Consider the following 27468-nt stretch of genomic DNA (forward strand, 5'->3'; position numbering starts at 1 on the left):
TAAACAAATGTCTCGGGAGGTGTTGGCATTTTGGATGGCTTTTCTTGGGTAACATCTCTGTGTCAATCTGTTTTTAAATCCTGAGCATGTGTCTGGAAATTTGCGGGTTTTGTGCAGTTACGTCTCAGACGCAAGAACTGCCCATATGGCAGATTGCATTTCAATCCCTCAGGGTGGTAACTTCCAAAATGTAGTAATGAGTTTCTGTCCGTACTCTTTCTATATAGTTCCGTTGCAAGTCTATCACCTGATTTATAGATGTGCAAATCCAGGAAGTTGACGTTGTGATGATTACATTCGAGGGTTAGCTTGATGTGTTTATTCCGTTCGTTCAACCACAAGTGGAATTGTAGGAGTCTGGTTGGTGTGCGCCTTTCCATATAAGCAGAATGTCGTCAATGTATCATTCAGTGGAAGTTACTTGACCACACAAATTGCAATACCAAAATGGTCATCTACGTCATTAAATACCCATGCAGGCTAATATACGTAGGCAAAACCATCAGAGCAGTGAAAACCAGGATCTCAGAACATCGGTCCTGCATTCACAATAAGGTCCCTGATAAAGCATTGGTGTTCCATTACACCGAGAAGAAACACACAGACAAAGACATACAATGGTTCATCCTGCAAAAGGTGAAACCAACCCTCAGAGGGGGAGACATCAATAAAGCCATGAAACAACTCGAACAGAGATGGGTCCACAAGCTCAATACTGTGAATGAGGGCTTAAACATCAGTGTGGAATGGAAGTCCTTTTTCTAAACAATATAAACCATGGGGCGAGCAGCCCCGGTCTGTAATTTCTACATGCAACGTACTGGGGTCATCGCTTGCATTGCGCCCCAGAGTTATATATATGAAATTGAATGATGTGCCTGTGTATACTCAACAGGAAAATGCCCTATGCCTCGTCAATATAACACTGTTCAAGGGAAGCATTGCAGGAGTATAGAACATTCTGTATCAATTGTCACATCTCTTGCCTGTGCCCTATGTGAGCATCATTTACTTGCATCATTTTGCGCCACTTCAAAACAACGCATCGCTGATATTTTATAGACACTTTATTGCCCATTCAATGAGCATTTGCCTGGTCGATCATTGTGCATCAATCACACAATCACATGATTTTGTGCCGTCCAATGTATCAATCAAGGCACGCTCATACACTATACAACGGGGACCATACTCGGTCAGGGTACATTATACCAGCCTACATCATCCATCCATTTGTCCAATTCAGCTCGAGCCTAGTGAAACTGCTCCCAATATTATGTTAAACCCACGAACAGTTACAATGGAAACCACCTTCGCACCAACAACGTGCTTTCATTATATTCTGATGTAATTTTTTGCACACATCACTCTAAATTAGATTGCAACCTTTCGTTTGCCCCACTTCAGTAAATAATTTAGATATACATGCTCAATAAGTGGTATGTGCCACAAAATGGCCGACCAGTATATAAACAAGTGGTCGCCATGACGACTAATCCTTGTTTGCAGAACACAGACCACCGCGCGGCTGCTGCACTACTTCTCAAGCAACCAGGTAAGCGATTGCCTTGCCGGCAACAGACAGGGTCACTACATGACCACCTTATTACACTGTCTGATGAGGGATTGTCTTTTGCAGACACCCTCCGGACGGATCACGTGTCGGCTACAACAGTCTCCCGACAGCGCCCCGAGCGCACGCGAAAATGCCATTCACTAGCAACGAATAATCGTATTGGGTAACTACGCCTCTTTTCCAACATGTATGATCGAATTTTAATTTTAGTTACTGCAACGATCAGAGACTTTCGCTGCATTCATGTGTAACATCATTGCAGAGTTTGCCTCATACAACTGCTTTGAATTATTTCAAGAACTGTGTATGCAGACAACCAGTTGCATCAGAAAGCAAGCTAGTCAGACTTTCCTCTCCCATTGTGTTTTTTATCATTGACAGGCATTTCGACCTGAACAGACATTATCAGCCATTCAATCCTCCGTGAACTCCCGCACCATTACCACAGAATGAATATCAGACTGTGATGAGCACAGCTAAGCTCTCCCAGTGAGCGGGTGCTCCTAAGCACACCCTGTCAATATGATTTATGTCACTTATAGACACGTAATGATACCAGTCTATTACCCATAGATTGTACTTCAAGCATTGATAACATGAAGTCCTTCCTGGAGTACCTCTAACAAGTCTTAGACCTCCACCCGCTATTAGAAACTTGAACTGTGCAGAGCTCCTCGCCATAGCACGGTAAGATAATTTACGAACCAGACATTATTAGACCTGAATTAAGCAATAATGAACATTGTCTTGCCTCCTTGATAAATTGGAAACACCTATCTATCCCTTGTCTCCTACTCTGTAGGTAGCACACCTACCGAACAGGCTCTCTCTACAACTCCCTTGTCGTCCTGATGAAGGCCCGTACAAGACAGGCTAATTCAGTAGCCCCACTAGGGCCGAAACACACCTGTGTAGACCTCTTTATCCTTTGTGTGCCATGTATTCACACTGTTTTATTTGTTGTTTAAATTGTTGTTCAAAACCTCTGTTTAGAAATTGTATGAATTGTCATAACCTCTGTTCTTTATAACAGTAGGTGGTTATGCATTGAATGTCAATTTGTATCAGCAAATTCGAAACCAATTTCTCGAATATGTATTACCTACAAATAACATGTACCTTGTCCATGTCCAGCCAGCAATAACGTGTTCTATGTTGTATGTGTGCTAATAGTAATATACAGAAAAGTGGTACCAGGAGATAAGGAAACACTATAGAAAGAGGGTAAATGGATGCATGAATCAATTTATCGTTTTCATTTTATTTAGAATACATAAAATACAATGTTACAAATACATTTAGATCATTATAAAAACCTTTTGCTACTCAGACATTCAAACACATTCATTCAACTAATTTGCACATCTAAAAATGTATCTAAATATACTAAAGTGCCCTAGGAAATGTCATTTATTTCATTGATGATTTCATTTCATTGTGAACATAATAATCCAAAAAAAATGTTTTTTCAAAAAAACGCAAATAACAAAATTGTAGCTCATTCCAGAAAAATATATCTTCATTGATGATTTCATTTCATTGTGAACATAATAATTCAAAAAAACAATTTTTCAAAAAAACGCAAATAACAAAATTGTAGTTCATTCCAGAAAAATATATCGACTATTGGTGCCTTAACAAATCGTTCTTCTTTAAGAAAAAGCTTCCCAGTTGGTAAAATAGTTTCGACTTGACAGATAGTGTATGTCTTCATCAGGATTGGATGAACATTTAGTAAATATTTCTAAAAGCAAACAAACATACAATAGATAAATATGTTTTGTTTAAAATTGCATGCCATAATCACCCCTCTCAGTGTTTCCTCTCAGCAGTATTATATACAACATTCAAATTTAAAGCATCCATATGGCTTTAACTCCAAGGTAGACATCTCATTTATCCACCATTTCGTAAACACAATGAAATAAATCTAACCAATTACGAAAGAAACTCTATAATGACCTAATCAGTCTAGTGTTATGTGAACCTCTAATTGTAAGATTCAGAAAAACTTGAAAAGAAACAAATCTTCGTTTTCTCATTAGTGCTGAAAACAGCCCACTCCCGTCACACCAAACGGCCCTCCTATGGTCAACAACAGATTGCAGTTTCCAAATTCACAACGTCCCTCCTACCTGCAAACCCCATTTGGTTCGCCCTGTGGCTTGTATTCCAGCAGCCTCTGGTTAAGGACAAATACTGAATTTCCTAAAGAAGTCGGAAACAACTATTGTAATATTGGAAGTATAAAGATGTTCAATGAGCAATTTTCTAAGGGCAGGGCGGGCACGTATTTAGTACCTTCTTTACAAATGAGTTTCTTCCACTTTGAAGTCAGTCCGTAGTTATGCCGTACCTATGGGATACAAACGGTACACAGCTTTCGTGGCTCGCCGCCTGTCTTTGTTAAAACGACGGTCTGACTATGACGATAAAAGAAAAAGAAAAAGAAACGAAACCCAGTTAGCTCTAATTGAACGAGAAATATCTGACTGCCTGGGCATAACGTGCCTAACACACATTAAATTACCTTGACGTAGTCTGTGACCGAGGATGTTCTGCATCCGCTGAAAGATCGACCGGATCTCATGTAAGACGGCCGTCCCTCTTTTATTTCGGATCGGTGTTTAAGACACAAACGAAGGACTAAAAACCTTTTGCAGTAGTCCCCGAATACAAGAGCTAGATGAAGGACTCTAAGAGTCTCCTATATGACAACAAAGGCCTTTAGGTTTTTAGTCCTTCGTTTGTGTCTTAAACACCGATCCGAAATAAAAGAGGGACGGCCGTTTTACATGAGATCCGGTCGATCTTTCAGCGGATGCAGAACATCCTCGGTCACAGACTACGTCAAGGTAATTTAATGTGTGTTAGGCACGTTATGCCCAGGCAGTCAGATATTTCTCGTTCAATTAGAGCTAACTGGGTTTCGTTTCTTTTTCTTTTTCTTTTATCGTCATAGTCAGACCGTCGTTTTAACAAAGACAGGCGGCGAGCCACGAAAGTACCGTTTGTATCCCATAGGTACGGCATAACTACGGACTGACTTCAAAGTGGAAGACACTCATTTGTAAAGAAGGTACTAAATACGTGCCCGCCCTGCCCTTAGAAAATTGCTCATTGAACATCTTTATATTTCCAATATTACAATAGTTGTTTCCGACTTCTTTAGGAAATTCAGTATTTGTCCTTAACCAGAGGCTGCTGGAATACAAGCCACAGGGCGAACCAAATGGGGTTTGCAGGTAGGAGGGACGTTGTGAATTTGGAAACTGCAATCTGTTGTTGACCATAGGAGGGCCGTTTGGTGTGACGGGAGTGGGCTGTTTTCAGCACTAATGAGAAAACGAAGATTTGTTTCTTTTCAAGTTTTTCTGAATCTTACAATTAGAGGTTCACATAACACTAGACTGATTAGGTCAGTATAGAGTTTCTTTCGTAATTGGTTAGATTTATTTCATTGTGTTTACGAAATGGTGGATAAATGAAATGTCTACCTTGGAGTTAAAGCCATATGGATGCTTTAAATTTGAATGTTGTATATAATACTGCTGAGAGGAAACACTGAGAGGGGTGATTATGGCATGCAATTTTAAACAAAACATATTTATCTATTGTATGTTTGTTTGCTTTTAGAAATATTTACTAAATGTTCATCCAATCCTGATGAAGACATACACTATCTGTCAAGTCGAAACTATTTTACCAACTGGGAAGCTTTTTCTTAAAGAAGAACGATTTGTTAAGGCACCAATAGTCGATATATTTTTCTGGAATGAACTACAATTTTGTTATTTGCGTTTTTTTGAAAAATTGTTTTTTTGAATTATTATGTTCACAATGAAATGAAATCATCAATGAAGATATATTTTTCTGGAATGAGCTACAATTTTGTTATTTGCGTTTTTTGAAAAAACTTTTTTTTGGATTATTATGTTCACAATGAAATGAAATCATCAATGAAATAAATGACATTTCCTAGGGCACTTTAGTATATTTAGATACATTTTTAGATATGCAAATTAGTTGAATGAATGTGTTTGAATGTCTGAGTAGCAAAAGGTTTTTATAATGATCTAAATGTATTTGTAACATTGTATTTTATGTATTCTAAATAAAATGAAAACGATAAATTGATTCATGCATCCATTTACCCTCTTTCTATAGTGTTTCCTTATCTCCTGGTACCACTTTTCTGTATATTACTATTTGTTTCCACCTCAAGGTACCAGTGATTGTTGAGGTTCCCACCTTTTTTTGGGTTTGTGTATGTGTGCTAATAGACCATAGGTCTTTCTTTGAATATAAAATAATTATTGAAGAAACAGATATGACTACTATATGTTAATGAGTCTATGGGGATATTAATTTTGGCAATACTGACCCTCTTCACTTGTGTTACTCACTTTCAAACAGGAGGTGGAAAATGTATTATATGTTTTGTCTGAATCTGGGGTCTTCAGAATACATTCTTAAAGAGCGCTATTCTGATGCACTTATTTGTGTGGGTCATTCATTATATCTTCCTCCTTTTCCTGTAGGAAAGATTAGAGGAAAAGAACGTGCTACGGCACTTTTCTCCTATATTCTCATTGGAGAGCCTTTGGCTTGACGCATTTGATATGTTTCTAATGCATCGTCTAGGGTGTCTTTGGAGTTCAGTGGGTGAAGTGTATACTTGTCCAAAATGGTGGCTGCAGGAATAGGATCTACATGTTCATATTGGCCAGTTGTTGGTGAATCCTCAATTAATTGGGTGGTTTCTGGTAGGTTCTCCTCAATGTTTATATCTTTGTAGTATTAATCGTTTTGTTTAAGATATTGTAGGGCTTGTCTAACCTTGTTTAAGTTGATTAGTTGTTGCCAAATTATTTTGTCTTTTGTTGGTACACCATTAACTAGGATAATCAAATATTGATCTATTGGCCGTTGTATTCCCAGAGTTTGTACATTTTCTTTAAGATCTAATGGCAAATATATTACTTTGACATGAATGCCTTTTAGAAACTCAAAAGTAGGCAATTTGGCTGTTTTGGGTTGAAGATGTATTATAGCTTGCAATGGGTGTACTGTTCAAATTATAATGCTTGCATACAAGTTAAGTTGTTGGAGAGCCTTTGTAAGTGGGAATATTTCTAATATTAGTGACAGCATGTGATGGCATTTGGTTATTGTAAAAGCTTTGTATGCAGGACTTGCAAACTTTTGAAGGGTCCATTATTTTGTTTTTATTTGCTGTTGTTAAATTTAAAGCTAATTCGAACCATTGGGATTCCTCATTGTACTCTGATTTGTAGGCCATATCTACTATTTTTGTGCTCTTAAGTTCTGTGACAACAGACACATACTTTGTCTGGTATTTCAGCAGATGTGTTTTGAAACTTTCATATTTCTTTTTTTGTATGTGTGTGTTAGGAGGTTGGTGTTTGTAAGATTTTCACTCATGTTTTCTAAAGTTAACGAATTTTCGGTGATCTTCAGTTCCAAAATATTTACTTTGGATGTGCCATATTTGTTGAAGGAGTTCTTTGGCTGTTCCATGTAGGAGTATGTTATTTAAATGTATAATTTGTAAAGCAGGACCTTTAGCATATTATAGCCTCTGCACAAGATTCCATATAGTGGAATGGTGTGTTGCTAACATTTTGATGTGGTGAAAGGTGCTTTTGCAAGCAGTTCCCAAAATGCAGGAAAATGAATGTCCTTGCAGTCCAGTGTAGTTGCGCACATGAGTCCATGGTTTGTAAAGTTTTTATTCTACTTTTGCCTTTTAGTTTTACATACTGATTGAGGAATTGTCGTAAAGATTTGAATGATTGTTGGAGTTCGTTAGACATTGAGCTGCATGTCCATTTGTACACTGGATGGATTGTTTGGGCGAATGGAACAGTTGGTTGAAAGTTTGTTGGGGATGTTTTTTCCATAAGGGTTGCTTGTGCCATAATGGTGTCTCCTACCATTTCATACCCTCGGCCATTACTGTGTACGGCAAATGTTGTTTTTGTTCTTGTTTATAAGCCTCTTCATTGAAATGTGGTTCTGTGCTGCTTGTGTGAATTCATTCACCTGCACAGAAGTTTGAAAAGGTACCTATATTGACCTTGTGCATGTTTAGAAGTACTTTTTGTAATTTATTTATTAATTTAGTTAGTAGTTTCATGTTGTTTAAAATTAATATAAACTTTCTTTTTAACAGAAATGCGCTGTCAATTAGATCTTCGAGGATTAGTCTTCTGCAGTAATTTTAAGGGTAGAGTGTGACTTTTTAGCTGTTTTCATACGATTGTGAAGCACTCTACGGTGGAACATTTTTTATGAAATTAACTATTTGGAATACTTTACTGGGGCTACGTTACCATTGTTAGTTATAGTGTTAGGTTTTTCCGTAGGTGTGATTTTGTTTATACATTTATTTTAGTTTGTTTTTGGAAGAGGGGCTTTACTTTTTTTAGTGGTTGCTCGATTCGTTTTGTTTGAGTGATATTATTAGCAGTTTTGTTTGAATATTTTCTATACATTGTTTTAGAGGTGAATGACTATATGGCTTGCTTTTATTCTGATCTGCTCTATTTTTTCTTTGTTTTCTATGGAGTTGCTTTTTAGTAGGCATTCTGTTCTGTCGGTTGGAAAAAAGGAAGTGTGGGTTTGAAAGTTGTGCAATATATATCGATGTATTGTGAAAGGGTGTGTGAATGTGGTGGTAGAGATTAATAAATGGCTGTGTGATTGTGTAATGGGCTGATAGTTGTGGGTGGGAAGGTTGTAAGAGTAACTGTGTGTAGAGGTGGGAAGGGCCTGGGGTAGTGAGTAAGAGGGTGGTGGTGTGAATGAATACATGTGGATATTATGATGTTTTGAGGAGAGTAGTGGGTGTTAAAATGTTGTTTAGATGAGAATGGAAAGAGTGTGCATACTGAAATGTAATGAGTAAGAGTGAAATAACAGTTGATGATTTCAAAGGAATACTGTAGGCTAATATATAGCAAAGTACATTGGTACCATAATAAAGAGATATAGCATAGTAATGTACTTACTTAGTAGGATGTGAAGAGTAGTCTTCTTCTGGTTGGTGTCTTCAGTAATTTTCTTTTTTTTCTGTATTATATCAGAAAGTTAGTGGGTATATATGCTAATGGTGAAGTACTTTTTGTAAAGAGGGGTTTTTATTTGTGAATGTATGAGGATTTGTTGGGAAATAGACTTCATAAAGTTCTGTTTCGGATGGTCTAGTGAAGTATGTTAACTATGTTGTTTGAAGTATGAGTAGTGCTGTTTAGGAGATTAGAATGAAAGGGGAATAATGGGTGTAAGGAAAAGGTGTATGTGTAGGTTACTTTAATGCTGCTGAGTTTGATGATAGAAGTGCTGTGTTTGTGGTGCAATGCATTTTAATGTGTTGCAGTATAATTAACGAATAGGGAAACTGTGGGCTAGTGGTATTGTAATGGTAGATTATTGTTCCAGCAATGTTTGGTGGCTTATAGTAGAGGTTAGAAAAGAAGAGTACTTTATATGTAAGGTGAAGTGTTGCATATGGTTACTTTGGCAGTATATACATATGTTTAATTACGTTGAAAACAGTGACAATGTAAGGGTTGTAATGAGTGAGGTTGGAAAGTGTGACATTAATATGGAATGGAAAATGGTGACCGTGTAAAAAGGTTTATTTTTAGGAGCATTTTTATGAAAGATAGAAAATGCATATGTGCATTTATAGCAGCACTGTGTGTAACTGTTTTGTAAAAGAAAAGAAAAGTGGAAGTTAGAGATTTGTAGAACATGTTTAAGGGGTACTTGGTGTGTGGAGGTTTAATATGTTGGCAGTGGATGCATACTTGCAAACATGTTCTGTTGCAATATGTAGGTGGTTAGCAAGTCTTGTTTTTTTGCTTTGCATTCTGGAAGCTGTAGTTGCAGTTTTTTCATTAGAAAAGTTGGACTACAAGTCCCAGAATGTTCAGAAAAAAATAGGACTGGGTAAGCAACTGTATATTGAAACGGGTCATGGTAGCAAGTATGCATGTACTGTCAAGATATCACCAAAAAAAGGGGGGTTCTGGGGGTTTCTCTACTACCGGCCTATATCCCGGGTTAGTCTCAACCAGAGTTTTTAGGGCAGGACAAAGACTGATATGTAGTGGACATTTCTCCTCTGTGAAAGGATGGTGAGCTTAAGACTCTGGTTGAGACTCAAAACTGGGATATAGGTTGGTAGAGAGAAACTCCCAGAACCCCTCCTCACTTATGCATATTAAGAAGCTTTGGTTTTCACCCTAAGTTACTAGGGTACTCCAGACGTGAAACCCTTGCTCACTGTTTTTAGAGAGGGACAGCTCCACCTCACTCACGAGGCCCAACCAGGCTGAAACATGTGCCTGGGGTTGCTGTTGGTACTCTTGTTTAGAAGAGAATTGCCTGGCATGTCGGTGCTGGGCTGCCCTTGGGCAGGACGAAGACTGATATGTAGTGGACATTTCTCTTCTGTGAAAGGATGGTGAGCTAAAGACTCTGGTTGAGACTCAAAACCGGGATATAGGCCGTTAGAAACTCCCAGAACCTCCCTTACTTATTCTGTCAAGATATTAAACATCACACACTATGTGGCACTTAAACATTTTGTGGAAATCCTTTGCATCTGCTTTTTGTTTCTTTTCTAAAGAAGTTATACACAGTGCTGTTTGAAATGCATATATGTATTTTTTAATTGTAAATGAATTTGTCCTAAAAAGATTTTTTTAAACGCACCGCATTTTCCATTTCATATAAATGTTTACACTTTTGAATCATCTAGTGTAGTGCTGTGTTTTTTCTGTTTGTTTACATTCTGGGAGTTGTAGTCCAAGATGTGTAATTGCAGAAGTGGTATTACAAGTCACTGAATGCAGAGAAAAAATACATGATTTCATAACCGCCTATAGATTGGAGTGGGTTATGTTGATTGGTATGAATGTACTGCCAACATATTAAACTTCTACTTAGCAAGTGCCATTTTAAAATATTGTATACATCTTTCCAAGCAGTTTTTTTGTTGAAACAAGTAGCAGACAGTGCTGCTATACATGCACGTATGCATTTCATAGGTTTCATGGAAATACTTTAAAAAAAAAAGATATTTACATGTACAGCATTGTAAATAAGTGTGATGAATGGTGCAGTAAATGGCATTTGGAAGAGTGGTTGCGAAAGAGAATATGTTGATTGAGAAGCTTATTACAGGTTAAGTAGAAGCCACCCTGTATGTATATTTATGAAGGTGTTGAAATAAATGACTTGTAGGCATACCTGTACTATGTTTTGTTAGATGCCGATTTTGTTGAATCTGGGAATAGAAATCTTGGACAGTTGCCCAGTAGATTTTGATGCATACACCTTTCATTAACAGGAGAATTGTACTCTGAGAGTTCAAGTGTACATCTGAAGTGTTGAAGTGAGATGACAGGGTTAGGTGTAGAGGTTTTAGATGCGATTGGTGGATGGATGTGTGACTCTTTGAAAGCAGCCAATGAGGGAGTGTTGAGAACATGAAAATTGAAAGGGTATTAAGGCTGCCCCTCTGTTACGGGGTCCGTGGTCAGCGCGGTTGTCTGCAGACGTCACATGCCACATCTGGGTCTTTTGATGTTTCCTGGCATTGAAATGGGACTGCAGGGGCCGGCGACAGTTGAGGTGTCCACGGCCAGCTGATGATCAGCCAATCAGGTTTCCTATGTGTGGTGTAGAGGAAGAGAGGGTAGCAGGAGTTCTGGGGAGGTATTAGAGGACTGAAAAGGGCCATGGCAATGTATTTTAGAAGGCAGACTGTGTGGATTTTGGGGGTCTTGTCGGTCCATTGGTTGAAGGTGTATGTTGAGCATTGTGGAATGGTCCAAAATCTTGGATTCTCTGAATTGGAAGTGCTGTGGTATGGAGTGTGAGGCATAAAGTGGGTGAACTTGCTCCCATTTTGTGTAAATTTGGTCAAATTAAAACATCCATACATTATCATTGTTCATTGTTGAGGGAACAGTTTAGGGTATGTGACTGTAATTTCATCACAGTTTGCAATGAAGGAGACATTTGGAAAGTTGAAGGAAATGTTTCCCAATTCCAGAATGATTTTTTCTCGCACTGCCCAGAGACAGATGTGGATGCGCTCCAGTTCATTTGGTCCGCAAATGGAGAAAGCGAGGCGCAATGTCAATAAGGCTTTTGGGAGATGTTGGTATGATATCTTTTCACAATGAGAATATTAAATTTGACAGTGCCAACATTTTTCAGAGAGATGGAGTACATCTTACTGATTTGGGTAATGAGATTTTTCGGCAAAACATTCAGAATGCTTTGAAGCAGTTTGTGTAAATATACAAAGCTTTCTTCAATAGGTGGAGAAAAAAAAGAAATGGAAACACTGAAAAAATACCTAATTTTTGTGAAAGTTTAAAGAAACAGTTAAGTTAGTGACATGTTTTTTAGTTTACTTTAAAAATAAAAAAGTTATAAAAAATAAAAACAGAAAAGGTTCTTTTAAGAGCCGCAATTTTCCCATGCAAAAAAATTACAATGGTTATGATGCCACCACCCCACGCCTGGAATGTTTCCGATGTCCACGGACACTGCGCTGTCCGCGGACTCTACAGGCTGTTTATGGGGCCTGTAACTTTTTTTGTTAGTTCTTTTTTCAACTGTGAAAGTTGGCTCCTAAAGGAACCTTTTATTGTGTTTTTGTGATTGTGTTTATTTATTTTTTGTTTTCAGGAGAGGCAAGGTAGGGGAGGGAAGGGGCACCAACCACAGGGACGGTGGTGCAGGTGGAGAGAGGAAGATGTTGGGCGGGCCTTAATCAGGTTGGGGGCAGTGTTTCTCATGCTCCTTGACCACGGCGTCGAAAGCACTCCGAAACTGCTCTCCCCTACAGAGCGGTGTGTTGCAGTACATACACAGCACTGTGACCCTTGAAAGGTAAGGGTCCAACAGTGTTTTGTATGGCCTGCTAGACGGTCGCTGGGATCCTCTACCCCACAGGAGTACCTCTTGTGACAGGAGCAGATGACGAAGATGGGGTAGAGCATGTCAGCCTACTCCTTCCTTCGAAAGGTACCACCTTTCTCACTGCCCTGTTGTGGTTCGAATTGGCGTGGCGCCTCATGGAGGTGGTCCCGTAGGAATACAAACCTGGTTTTCCGCTACTGAGTACACACTTGCACTCAGTGCATCAAACCTTAGGTGCCTAAGCCTTTGGTACACCTCATACGGTGGTGAAAAGTTGCCACACCTAGGACTAACAACAGGAGCTGGAGAGAGGAACTTCCTGCACCTCATCTTCATTTTCCTCTTGTTCCTCTTCTGTATCTCTGCGCCTGTTCCCCTCTCCAGGCCTTCCAGATGGTGGTGGTGAGGGATTTTGTGAAGCAGAGATGGCCATAGTGGATGCCATTGGATCAACTTTTGAAAGTTCTGCAGAGCAGGCGCTTCACAAATGCTCTCTCCTGGACAGCCAGATTGAGAATGAGGAAAAGTAATGGGTGGGTCCTTTCAGAGGAGCTGTCCGGGGACGGCGCGACTGTCCACTGATTATCGAGCCACAAATAGGTCTTAAAAAGTTATAAAAGGTTGCCAGATCAACTAAAACACGGTCTCGGAGCTCTGCAAGGGTACAGTTTCAGCTTGAAACACCTTAGATAGGCCAAAAATGCAGTTTTAAACTGTCCTGGGGTACGAATACTGTCCGCGAACACTTCCGTCACACCGCACAGGCGCGGTCACATGGTAACATCCCTGGAGGTCTGGGGGCATGACGACTTTCCCCAGACACCTATAGGGCAGGCGACGATATGCGCATGCGTGCCAGTTTTCGGAAAACGGGGTGGTGTCCCTGGACTAATTAAAAGTGTGCCACACGAGAGCAGACATGTCCTTACAGGGGCGATGTCCAAGGGCACATGGAGACGAGGTGTGCATGTGCGCTAGTGTTCGCAAGTCAAGGGTGGTGTCCCCAGACTAATTATAAGTGCACCACATGAGAGCGGCATTTCCGGACATCCATTTTGGGTGCCGACATGTCCAGACAGGCGCTGTGTCCTGGGACTAATTAAAGGTGCGTCATGAAAAAACTTGTGCGGACATTGCTCGTGTCCGGGTGCACCTCCATTTCAAGTGCAGACACCCCGAACAGTCGCACTCTGTTGACCCATAATTGGGCTTTTTTTTTTAAAACGGTGAATGGACTATTGCCACATTTATTTACAGTAAAAAAAAAACATACATTCATTTAACAAAGAGATGGGGAATCAGAATGGGAAACATATATGGGAGACTTGGGAATTTCTGTACAATGTTCATGAGGGGAGGAGGCATCTTTTATTTAAATTGAGGGAATTTGATGGGGATGATTGGTTGGGAGAACGTGAACAGGTACAAGTAGAACAGTGATAGCAAACTTTTTCCTTAACATGATTTTTAACAAAGGTTAGGAGCTGAATACAATTATTATTCAGTTTGTCAATTTTTGCTGATAATTTCAGTAGTTCATTATGTACATTTGGGGTTAGGGGCTCTCTGTTTAATTCTTCAGATTCTCTCAAATGGAATCGGGCTGTGGTTTCTTCATTACAAGTATGTGCTGTTAAAAAGAAAAGAATGTTGTAGTGAGATTTCAACAATTTATAACAGTTATTTGTTTAACAAAATGTACTGCATACCTTTAGGGACATTTTCCTCTAACCATTCCAGTGTGCCTGCCACTTCTGTTGAAATAAAAAAAATGTGATAAGATATGTACATATAACAAATGGTAATTATAGAGAAATTAATACAATGTACTTACTATTTTGTAAGAGCTTCTTTTGAAACAAGTGCGAGGTGTCTCTGTCTGTAAGCAGAGTTGTACTGAGATGATACTGTGAGGTGTGCAGTTATGCTTTGTGGTTGGTGCATTCCATTATATTGTGCGCTAAATGAAAACATAGTTGTACATTTTGAAGTGACGATTTTCTATGCACACTCATTTTTGGGTATAGAACAGATACCTATTTCTGTTTTATGTATGTGTTTGTCAGTTGAAGGATAAAACAGTGTAAGATGGTCCCTGTGCTTTTGGCCAGTGTGAATGCTGTCAGCCATCCCCGTACATTTGATCAGTACTCGGACTTTGTGACTGTGACATGGGGGGGTTGGTATGATGGAAAGGATATGCACTAATAAAACTCACAGAAAAAACGTTGTTAAAGGGGCGTTATGGTTAAGTGCATTAATAAAACCCCATGAAATTCACTGAAAAATATGTGTTAAAGGGAAGCTTTGGTTAAGTTACACTAATACAAATCTATCAAATTCACTGAAAAATCTTTGTTAAATGAACGTTATGGTTGCAAGTAAAACCGAAACACATCAGAAATTCACCAGTTACGGTGAGCTAAGCAACCATAACTCGCATCACCAATGTGCACTGCTAAGACTAACACTCAGGACATCAAAGATGACATCACACATTTAATTGATGATATCACTGATGACATCATATATGAAATTAATTTTGATGAAAAGTCCTTAGAAGACAATTGTGTTTATAATGTTGGTAACAACATGTCAGGGGTGATCAGGAGATCTGTAATAAACTACTTAGTGTATTAAAACATTTACTTATCTAAACAAAATATTATATTGGAGTGTTGTTAGTACAGGACGGTATTGATACATACACATAGGCAACGCCTCCACTATGCACCATAGAAGTACAGCATTAATATTGGCCAGTAAAATAATAACTTCAATCCTATTAGAATGTTTACTAATGTTAATTATTGAATAAAGAGCTAACAATTGAATACTTACAACACACCTCTGTTAGTACAAACATATATGAAGATCCACACTGTAGGCACATACAGGGAAACTCATACAGGGAAACTCAAGTAAGGAAGAAAGCATCAACATCACCAGATAATGTTAATAACATTAACATTCATATTCATGTATACAAATGAATTGTATGGTTGATGCCTGCTTGTTGCCCCGTGTATGTGTAGCATGAGGTAAGGCCAAACCCTAAGGCAATTATTTTAAGAATATATATCAAGGGCAACGTCTACATATATAACATCTTTTGAATGTTCATATTCTGACTGTCAGTGAAGAAAAACACCTGGCCCAGATATGTCAGTGAACAAGAACAAGTCTCCCAGATATGTGATGTCATCAGTGATGTCATCAATGACATTTGTGATGTCATTTTTGATGTCCTGGGTGTTAGTCTTAGCAGTGCATGGTGGTGGCACGAGTAATGGTTGCTTATCTTACCATAACTGGCGAATTTCTGAGGTTTTTTGGTTTTACCATAACATCCCTTTAACAAAGTTTTTTCAGTGAATATATATATGAATAATGAACACACTGAGTATGCTTGGAATGTCTTAAATATAGTTGTTTGTAAAATAAAAAATAATTTCTGTCCTCAGGAAGAAAAAGAATGAACAAATTCAAGATTTTGGTAAGTTGTGTTTGGAAAGTAAATAGGAATTTGTCATTCAAAGAAGTAACTGGATGTAATGTAATGGTTGCTGTTTGCTGCAGATAACAAGGATCAATGGCAGTGTATACGTGGTGATTTCCTGAATGTCAGTATTATGGCAATCCCGTGTCTATGTTCAATGGCACCGCAAGGATTGGCTCCTAACACAAGGTTAGTTCAACAATTTTAAATAAATGTTTTTTGTTTTTTATAGCTTGCTGTAAAAATGTGGTTGTACCTAAAAAGGTTTGCCTTCATTTAGTGTGGGGGCGCCCTGGAAATGGGTTGAATCCCGCTCCAATCATAAGGATTGTAATCACTTTTTGGATTGGTGCGAGTTTTTACTCAGATTCAACTAGATTGTTCCATTCATACAGTGGTCTTACTGTTGACACATCCTGAACTATCTGATGTATTGTGAAGCAGTTCTTTATGCGTACAGTAATGCACAAACCATCTTTTGTATATGTAACACTTATGAATATTAGTTTTAATTTCAGTAGCAATATCATATTTTATGGTGTGTATTTATATCTGATATGTTTTTTTCTCTCTCTCCATAAAGGGCTATGACACACTGGCGTTTTTTAAGTTGACATTAATTCAACCTCTTGTCGAGGTGCACTAGTACTAGAATGCATTATTTTCCACAGCTTCTCTAAGGTTTCAATTAACCCATTAAATGGTATACCAACAGGCATCCCAGAAGAGAGATTTCGTTGTTGTGACCCAGATGTTTTCAAGTAGGGACACATTTCTGCATAGACTCATTCGGACTTCCCCTGTCTTAATGATCGCGGACTCACTAGTTTCTTGTGTTTTACCGGCTGGTGATGAGGGATAGTCTGCCTCTGCTACTGTTGTTATTTGCTGGTAGACTCGTTCCAAGTTATGGAGACATTGCTACTTGCATGGCTTTTGCAGATGTTCCCATTGCAAGGTGATCTTGCCCATATCCCTGTCACTGAAGATCGTATCATCGGGGCCCCCATTGCCCTTACCATGTCTCACTACTATGGTAGTCCCTGACTAGAAATTGCCTGTCTACTAATGCCCTGATAGCATCGTCATGAACAGTATGTCAATCACACACAAAAAATACTGTCAGGGTTGTGACCCCATCAAGCAGCCCTGCTGCTACAACTATGGCGATCCCGTGGTATATGGGGTTATGATCCAGTCTCTTCTTTTAGAGGTCGCTGTTTTTTAATGTTCTAGTCTGACACCAAGGATACCTTGACTATGTTCGAAATGTCTCTAGTAGAGAAATGACCTGCTGTCGTTATGGTTTGACTCCCGAGCTGCTTTCTCTAGGTAATTCGGGGCATGAGAGTGCCAATTATTGATATCCTCTGGATTGTTTATGATGGGCTACCTTTTTATCATTCCATTGTAAACTGTTCTTGTGATGGGCATCCTCCGATTTCTAGATGTACTTTCCAGTGTTGATGTACCGCTATGGAATACTGAACACTATTCTTCCTGGCCTACGTTGCCTTCTGCCATATTTGTTTTCTCACCACACTACTTGTAAGTAATGTCATAGTCCGAATAGTAACCATGTATACCTTTGCTAGCATTGTCCTAGGCCTTTGCCAATCAGAACCAATGCATGGAGCACGCCAGTAGCTGAAGCAGACAGTGACATTTAGCTTGGTGTGCTATTGCCTTTGTGTATGCTTGTGCAAAACAGCACACAAAGTTGTCTACGAATTTTCAGAATAGTAGTTGAGCCACCAGCTTCTCATACATGCAGTAACAGAGCACCTCGCCTCTGAACAGCTCCTTAGGAAGTTGGCTCTGTAGCGATGTTCCATGTTTACAGTAAGTAAATGAGGCTGAAAAGCAATGGGGGACTGGTGCCACCACGAGCTGCATGATGTAGGGACCAGAGGAGTTGGGGACGGTCTCGGAGGCTCCCCAGCCCATTTGTCAAGCCAATCCCAGTGCCCTGTGCCTACAGCACAATCGCTGAGGACAGTTCAGGATTCATGGGCCCCAGAAGTAGGTCTGTGCTGTTATTTAACAGCCTCCAGTTAATGCTGAGTGTGGGCGTTGGAAGGGATGGCTGCAGAGAGTGGAGAGGAAGGGTGAGTGATGAAAGAGGAGCAAGCAGGAAGGAGGCAGAGGTAAACAAGTGACAAGAGGAGAGGGCAAGGACAAAGAGGAAGGAAAGGAGAGTGGAAAGATCTGTAAAGGGGGATTAGCGGTGGATAGTTGGGATACCTGAAAAACAGGGGGTGAGAGCTGAGCAAAGTGGAGGGCAACAGGAAAGTGAAAAGATACCGAAAAGGCAGATGAAAGAGAAAGTAAGCGAAAGTAATCTGAGAAGGAGCAGCGGGCACAGCAAAAGTAACAATTAACAAAGAAACCTCTGAGAAAAACCATTAGGGGGTGGGGGTGGTGACAGACAATCAGCAGCCTTAGAAGAACAAACAGGCGGAAAGGTGTGGAGGGGTGACTGGACAAGTGAAGAGCCCCCCATCAGTGCTGGGCAGTGGAGAGGAAAGTAGAGAAAGCACGAGGGTCGGATGCACCAGACAGAGCATAGAAGAGGAGTGTAGAGGTGTCTTCTGGAGAGACACCTGACCACCCTATTGAGGGATTGACCTATGGACTACAGTCCTTAACAAAGCTGGAATTGCTCTTATTTGATTAGGGAATCCCCTGTGAATGTATCCAGTCTGCCCCTATCCTCTTGCTCACTTATGTTGTAAAATAAACGTTTTTGCACCCTTTTAGAGTCTTGAGCTGTCTGTCGACCCCACAATTATGTCTTTGTTTTCTTTAACAGACGCAAATGAGAGAGAAAGGAAGACATTGACAACATATGTCCTAACATCTGGGGTTTCAGGATCTTCCATCCACCCCACCTTGGAAAAATTGATTGGCAAGCCAGTCATAGCCAACAAGAATACTAGAAGTTGCCAGGGGCACAAACTCAATGACTTTGTTTGACACTGTGCTAGAGTTGTACCCTCAGGATTCCTTACTTTCCAGAACAGGACTTCTGACCTGTGATCCTCCATTGGCAGTAGCAGCAACACTACATTGTTTGACCTACCGTGACACATAATATTGGAACGATATTAGAATGTTGCTCTTTCTTTCTACACGCCATTTCTTTTATCTTTAATAAACTAGTTAAGTACATAACAGGTGTTTGCGTTTTCTGTGGACTCCTTAAAACCGAAGACATGCTTAAGATTTGAAAATGTGCAATGCCTCTCCACCCTGTCACTGCCTGCTTAACCATTTCACTGCCTGGACTTTAGTAATTTTCTATGGATAGTATGGCATATATATGCGTTACGCTGAGTTAAAGGGTTTCTGCAGTAGGTGCCAGCCATTGAAAAGCAGAGGGTTTAACATTGCTCTGGCGATCCCAAATCAGGATCTAAAATCTGCAAAATCTGCAAAGTCGCCTAACATGACCCAGTAAATCAAATCCTGAAACTGGGCCACAGCAGCCTGTCACAAAATTCCCCCCAGCAGTGGTGCAGCATCCCCACATGCCCATGCTGGACTCAGCCTGAAGGAAGCTTTCAATACGGCACAACATTGACCCAATTGCTCATGTCAGAAGAGATACAGACAGTCTCAATTACTGCCATGGCCCCAAAATCCCTGATTGACTTGGCAGACATGAGACTGCAGCATAACAACAGACACTTTCATTACAGCTCTACTGTGTGAGAGCAGCATCACAGCCTTATTGTTGCTCTCCTGTTGTGGCTCTTTTCATTGTCTACTTTCACCAGTACTATTGACTCGGACTTGCCAAGGTCCAGCACCCAGTTCACGTGTTAGCTCTGCTCTGCAAATCAAAGATAAACCATGACCACAGATGAGCTCACTCAGATGGTGAATATTTTATTTGGATTGGCGTAAATGTTTCCCCCGGGTATCCAGGAGCAACCAAGCATAGCAAGGAAGTACAAACCAAACAGGGCGACTTAGGCGGGTTCTTCCCCAGAAAAGTTTCTTAAAATATTGGGTTAAAATTGTGCATCTTTAGCACACTTTCTGTGAAACTTGGGCAAAAATGGGTTTTGTAGGGTAAATATAATAAGAATTCAATAGCTTCAAGTCACCAACACTGCACAAGAGCATTTTCCAACTCATTTTCTTGTCTTTGCACACAATATATGCAATTATTAAACATAGTTTTATGTTGCTGTGACCATACATGTCCATTGAGGCAGCACAACAATGCCATTATTACTATACTAGTGGGAAATCCTGTGTGCACGGGCCAAAGTTGTGTTGAATTACAGAAAACCCTCTGTATGGGAGAAAAAAAGAAACTAACTAATTCCTAAGGCAACAGCTCTCTCTAGCGGTGACAGCAGGCAAAGCGGGCAGTCTCTACTGCTCATGCCTGCATTGGACAAACATGCATCTGGCCTTTTATCAATTCAAGATAAGAACATAGTCCTGTTGGTTTAGAAGTGCAAAAGGGCATGCCACAGTAAGAAAAACTATCCAGACTGGCTGCACAAATGTAGACCAGTCTAGCCATTTAATAACACTCATCATGCTTGCTTTACGATGGATACCCAGTGAAAAATGTCATGTTCCTATGTGCTACTGGCCCATATTATTGGGGCTAATGTGGACCTTTTTTCTTTTCTGTGGCATGGCTTTTTTCGCTGAGCATCAAGGGTGAAGGCAGCATGATGAGTGTTCTAACATGGCACTATCCCACATTAATGGGACCAGTCTGAATATGTTTTTATTTTGGGATGATATTTTTCTTGGCACCTATCAGAAGAGAGAGTGCTATGTTAAGTCACGAAAAAGAAATGTGATGACCTGGCGTTGTGCTCTACATGGATCACATCCCCCAGCATGCAGATTGATAAACTTTTGCTCTTTCAGTTCTTTTTAGGTCTGGATTGGCAATTAGATTCTAACAGCATGCAAATGAGTAAACGTTTCGCGTTCAGTTCTCGTTAAGATGGTAATTCCAGCATGTTGACAACTTCCATCTGCCGAAAGGAATCCTTACTGGACTTTAAAGACATCCAGTGTGAATTGCACAGCAGCTGGAATGAAAAATGTTGTAGGGTGTTAAATGTATTCAGAATATTATCCATTAACCTACCATAAATACAACAATATTAAAACATAGCAATTATACATAGACCATTCGATTTAAGAAACATTAACAATAAAATGAGGCGCAACAATACCTGTTGGACCTTACATTGCACTGCAACAGGAATGAAAAATGTGGTCATGTGCATCGATCCAACACAGGTAGCATTGAGGTATAGTTTGCAAAGGTAGCGGGCGCCCCTCTCTCGACAGAACAAGGCCTGATAACCTGTTCAGTGGTTATTAACCACTTGAGAGTTTGCAGCCACTGCTTTTACCCACTGTGCCTTTCACAGATGGGAAATATCCATTTGCATATCAGTCTTTGTCCTGCCCAGGGGCAGTCCAGCACCGAAATGCAATGGCAATTCCAACCTGAACGAGAGTACCACCAGCAACCCCATACACGTGTTTCACCCTTGTTGGGGATCATCAGTGAGGTGAAGCTGATGCCTCTCTAAGCACAGTGAGAGGGAGACCACGTCTGGTTGCCCCCAGGAGACCTAGGGTTTCCAATCCCAGGTTCCTTGAAATTTAGTTTGCAAAGGTAGCGGGCGCCCCTCTCTCGACAGAACAAGGCCTGATAACCTGTTCAGTGGTTATTAACCACTTGAGAGTTCGCAGCCACTGCTTTTACCCACTGTGCCTTTTACCAACTGAACACTTGAGAGTTCGCAGCCACTGCTTTTACTCACTGTGCCTTTCACAGATGGGAAATATCCATTTGCATATCAGTCTTTGTCCTGCCCAGGGGCAGTCCAGCACCGAAATACAATGGCAATTCCAATCTGAACGAGAGTACCACCAGCAACCCCATACACGTGTTTCACCCTTGTTGGGGATCATCAGTGAGGTGAAGCTGATGCCTCTCTAAGCACAGTGAGAGGGAGACCACGTCTGGTTGCCCCCAGGAGACCTAGGGTTACCAATCCCAGGTTCCTTAAAAAATAGTTTTACAAAGGTAGCGGGCGCCCCTCTCTCGCAAGAACAGACATGATAACCTGTTCAGTGGTTATTAACCACTTGAGAGTTCGCAGCCACTGCTTTTACTCACTGTGCCTTTCACAGATGGGAAATATCCATTTGCATATCAGTCTTTGTCCTGCCCAGGGGCAGTCCAGCACCGAAATACAATGGCAATTCCAATCTGAACGAGAGTACCACCAGCAACCCCATACACGTGTTTCACCCTTGTTGGGGATCATCAGTGAGGTGAAGCTGATGCCTCTCTAAGCACAGTGAGAGGGAGACCACGTCTGGTTGCCCCCAGGAGACCTAGGGTTACCAATCCCAGGTTCCTTGAAATTTAGTTTGCAAAGGTAGCGGGCGCCCCTCTCTCGACAGAACAAGGCCTGATAACCTGTTCAGTGGTTATTAACCACTTGAGAGTTCGCAGCCACTGCTTTTACCCAGTGTGCCTTTTACCAACTGAACAGGTTATCATGTCTGTTCTTGCGAGAGAGGGGCGCCCGCTACCTTTGTAAAACTATTTTTTAAGGAACCTGGGATTGGTAACCCTAGGTCTCCTGGGGGCAACCAGACGTGGTCTCCCTCTCACTGTGCTTAGAGAGGCATCAGCTTCACCTCACTGATGATCCCCAACAAGGGTGAAACACGTGTATGGGGTTGCTGGTGGTACTCTCGTTCAGATTGGAATTGCCATTGTATTTCGGTGCTGGACTGCCCCTGGGCAGGACAAAGACTGATATGCAAATGGATATTTCCCATCTGTGAAAGGCACAGTGAGTAAAAGCAGTGGCTGCAAACTCTCAAGTGGTTAATAACCACTGAACAGGTTATCATGTCTGTTCTTGCGAGAGAGGGGCGCCCGCTACCTTTGTAAAACTATTTTTTAAGGAACCTGGGATTGGTAACCCTAGGTCTCCTGGGGGCAACCAGACGTGGTCTCCCTCTCACTGTGCTTAGAGAGGCATCAGCTTCACCTCACTGATGATCCCCAACAAGGGTGAAACACGTGTATGGGGTTGCTGGTGGTACTCTCGTTCAGATTGGAATTGCCATTGTATTTCGGTGCTGGACTGCCCCTGGGCAGGACAAAGACTGATATGCAAATGGATATTTCCCATCTGTGAAAGGCACAGTGAGTAAAAGCAGTGGCTGCGAACTCTCAAGTGGTTAATAACCACTGAACAGGTTATCATGTCTGTTCTTGCGAGAGAGGGGCGCCCGCTACCTTTGTAAAACTATTTTTTAAGGAACCTGGGATTGGTAACCCTAGGTCTCCTGGGGGCAACCAGACGTGGTCTCCCTCTCACTGTGCTTAGAGAGGCATCAGCTTCACCTCACTGATGATCCCCAACAAGGGTGAAACACGTGTATGGGGTTGCTGGTGGTACTCTCGTTCAGATTGGAATTGCCATTGTATTTCGGTGCTGGACTGCCCCTGGGCAGGACCAAGACTGATATGCAAATGGATATTTCCCATCTGTGAAAGGCACAGTGAGTAAAAGCAGTGGCTGCGAACTCTCAAGTGGTTAATAACCACTGAACAGGTTATCATGTCTGTTCTTGCGAGAGAGGGGCGCCCGCTACCTTTGTAAAACAAAAAAAAAAAATAGCATTGAGGTATGCCTTGTTGGGTAGTGGTGGGGTATTGGTAGGGGCAGATGGGCAAAGGTGCATAGAGCAGCTGGGTGTGCAGCAAGGGTGTTTGAAAGGAGTAATCAGGAAGGCAGATCACGCTGTTAAAAACACAGCTGGATAAGTGGGGAAGGGGAAGGGAAAAGGGATTTCAGCAGAGGGACTGATGAAAAGAAGATAATTGTAGGTGAGGTTGGGGAACAGGAAAAGGATGAGCGCTTTGGAGGGGCCGACCAATGATTATAAAAATGGAAAAAGAGGGACTTGAAGGAAAAAGTGCTATGATGCGGGTACAAAGAGAAGAGGTGGGGGAATTGTAAAGAGCAGCTGTGGAGGAGAGTCTGTGATGCTGTGTTAGGCGGTGCAGCATGGCAGACCAGGGCAGGCGCATGCAGTCAATAGGCAGGCGGTGGGCACATGGGAAGAGTGGAGGGGAGAGCGAGAGAGAAAGAGGAGGGGGTAGAACGGCAGAAAAACATCTTTACCTGGCTTTGGGTGGGTCTTTCCAGGGAAAGTCATCATCGGCTCTGCCATCATCTGGATAGTCTGCAAGAGAGGCAGCAACCTTAAATGATCACAACCACAACAATGTAGAGCAGTGGAGGAAATGGGAACATAGTCGTCAACACTGGGTCGTATTAGAAGGGCACCATCATTTAAAAATGGAACTGGCAATTAGGACCACATCTACTAGCATGCCTTTAGCATGACTGCTCATGCTTTTTATCAGTGAAACTATTGCACATCTTCGTCTGAACCCCTCTGTTCATGCAGCTCCTCAAACTCTATCCAGCTTTGTTTTCTGATGATAATCATCCTCACGTTCTTTCTCTTTCTCCCCCGCCCCTGTCTGTCCCAGGACTTCTCTGTCCTGGGATCTTTTGATTTACCGGTCTTGCTTGTTCCTCCCCAGTTGTCATATCGCTTTGTGAAATCCACATAAAGTCTAGACACAAACATTAGCATAAACAGTCTTTATAGCTTGCACTTAACTGGGCTATTGGATCCCTGTTAGAGGTTAGAGTTTATTATATTAGAAGTTATTACATCAAGTTTTCTGTGTATTGAGGTGGTCATGTGGTAAATGCATTTGTTCATTAAGTTGGTTACTGTTGTCACAATATGTTTATTGACATCAGCCTGTGGAATGTGGAGTCTCTATGTATGTGGGAATCCACATTCCACTGGGTCAGTTGAGAAGATTTCCCCTGGATGGGGGTTGTTGCTGACGCTAACTCAATAAAGAGTTATACTATACTTCATACTGTCTGGATCCATTTATTGACCATCTTAACAATTTGGCGATGAGGATCTACTGCCCAGCCGAGCAACGACCCCCAGCAGTGCATTGAGGGGCCATGTGCTGTCGTAGCAGCAGCTCCAGGAGAGGTTCCTACTTGAAGTCGTTTCACAGCTACACTGTGGGCCGGCGCCTCAGACGGAGCGTAACCGAGAGCATATCTGGAGCTGAGGTCGGCTCCGGATTGACTCTGGTTGTTCGTGAGTTGGTATCTTGGGGAACGGCTTGCTAGCCCTGTGGAGTATTGCAAAGGCCATTTGAGGATCGGCAGAGAAGAAAGGTGGCGACGAGACATCTGAAAATACGAGGACGCCTGGGGTTGTCTTGGTGATGTACGTCTAATCGGATGAACGTAGCACGGCCCACGTGATGGACTTCATAGTGAAGATGCTCGGCAACTAAGGATGTGCATTGCCACACTGCTGAACGCTAGAGAAAAGGACCTTGCTGTGTGCTGCCATCTTGTGCGACAGTTGTTTCGGCTACAGTGGAAACGAGTGACAGAACTGTGGAGAGGGGAATACGTTTTGTTTTGGATTGTGGATGTAAGCGCTGCAATTGTGGAAGTGCTTGTGGGGAGCAGATCTCGGAGATCAGCTGTCACTGCAGTGGTCAGCGCTCAGTGTGATTTTGCATGCTTGGGAACACCGGCAGTAATTCGAGGGAGAGGTTTGAAGTAACGCTGACATTGCAACGTTCGTTGCAGCTGTCAACATACAATACTTCTTCACTAAAAGCATTTTGATGGTCATGATCATCAGCTGGTATTTGCAGTGACGGGTTCAGAGAGGAAGTGCACAATACAGATATAGCTGTAGTGAACAAGAGTGAGAGGGCCAGCAACCTAATTGGACCAGCAACCTAATTTCCATATGGCTAATGTGCCAGCCCCAGTGTTCTTCATAGCTACTTCAGGGGAACCCAGAGTAAGGTGGTCAGACTGGAGGGAGGGCTTTACAAAGTATGCCTAGGCTATGTTTGGAGAGAATTACTCTAATGAAAGGAAAGAGGCTCTTGTATTTGATTGTTTGGGTCCTGCAGGGCAGGATGTATTAAAGAAACTACCAGATCCAGTTGGTCTTGAGGGAGTAGGAGTGTATGAGATAACTTTGGCCAAACTTGATAAACACTTTGAAGTAGAAGAGAACATCATTTTAGACAGATACAAGTTTGCTACCACAGAGCAAAAGAATGGCGAGAGTATTGAGGATTGTGTAACTGCCCAAAGGGGGTTGGCAGTAAAGTGTCAATTTACTCATTGCCAAGAGGAGCATTTAAGAGACCAGCTCCTGATAAAGTGCAGCAATGATAAGGTCAGGCAAGGAATGTGGAGGGAACGTAATCCCATATTGGCCAGATCTATTGAACTTGCCAGAAATGTTGAGCACACTGAAAAATGTATTAAGGCTCTTCAACTTGATAAAAGTGGGGACAACGACAATAAGAAAGTAAGCTTGGAGGACGGTGCCATACACAAAGTATTGAAGTCGACGCAGAGACAATCCAAAAGTGGGTTTGTGCTGAGGAATGAGAAACTTGCAAGAGGGAAAAAGAAAACTCCAGTGAAGTCAACCCTGGTAACAATAGAAATATGGGCCGACGATGGGGTTCAACAAGGGACTTCAAGGGAGTGACTGGAAAAAGATGTTTCAGGTGTGCGAGTGGAACACACTTGGAGTATGACAAAGAATGCATAGCAGTCTATATTGTGTGTCGTGAATGTGGTAGAAAAGGGCATATGGCCAGATGTTGCAGAAATTTCAGTTTTGAAGGTCAAATCCAAGAAATTAGCTATGGTAATGAGGAAGAAAAATACTTGAATTCTGGCAGGGAAATTGTGAATTCAGTACATGCGGTTTCTGGGAGAGTGAAGAAACCTAAACCGTATGCAATGATATCAGTGCAAGTTGTTCTGGTGTCTATGTTAATTGACAGTGGCGCAGATTATACCTTGATTAGTGTGGAGGTTTGGAGAGACACATTAAGTGTTGTACACTGTGGGAAGCGAACATCAGAGCAAATGCATATGGGGATGTCCCAATTGACATATTCGGTAGATTTGAAGCTGAACTGCAATATAAAGGGAGGAAAGCTCAGTCAGACATTTGTTACAAACAAAGGGGGTGAGCTCCTATCTTGGAGTGACCAAGCAGAATTGAAAATTAAGTTGAATGCCAGCCATCCCGAACAAGTTCAGGTAGTGGAATGAGTAGGTATGGAAAAGAGTTATGTGAGAGTTGAAGGAGTGTCTCAACAACTGTTCACTGACAAGCTTGGGTGCTTGAAGGGATTTGTGCATAAGATTTGTCTGAAGAAGGGTGCAACTCCCAAAGTAGCAAAATTACGCACTGTGCCGTTAGCATTACGTAAAGAGGTAGAACCTACGAGGATGGAGAAGGAAGGAAT

At 41.4% G+C, this 27468-nt stretch overlaps 1 protein-coding gene across 4 annotated transcripts in view; it reads left to right on the top strand.

Moving 5' to 3' along the window:
• CERKL (CERK like autophagy regulator) overlaps positions 1–27468 on the top strand; it is a 1041140-nt gene that overhangs the window by 863913 nt on the left and 149759 nt on the right. For all 4 annotated transcript variants that reach the window (XM_069616081.1, XM_069616083.1, XM_069616080.1 and 1 more), the window contains 2 exons: positions 16009–16040; positions 16124–16232. In XM_069616081.1, coding sequence (XP_069472182.1) covers positions 16009–16040; positions 16124–16232 — 141 coding nt within the window. The remainder of the gene's footprint in view (positions 1–16008; positions 16041–16123; positions 16233–27468) is intronic.

Source organism: Ambystoma mexicanum, chromosome 9 (assembly GCF_040938575.1).
Source record: "Ambystoma mexicanum isolate Mex_15411 chromosome 9, UKY_AmexF1_1, whole genome shotgun sequence".
In the NCBI taxonomy this organism is placed as follows: domain Eukaryota; kingdom Metazoa; phylum Chordata; class Amphibia; order Caudata; family Ambystomatidae; genus Ambystoma; species Ambystoma mexicanum.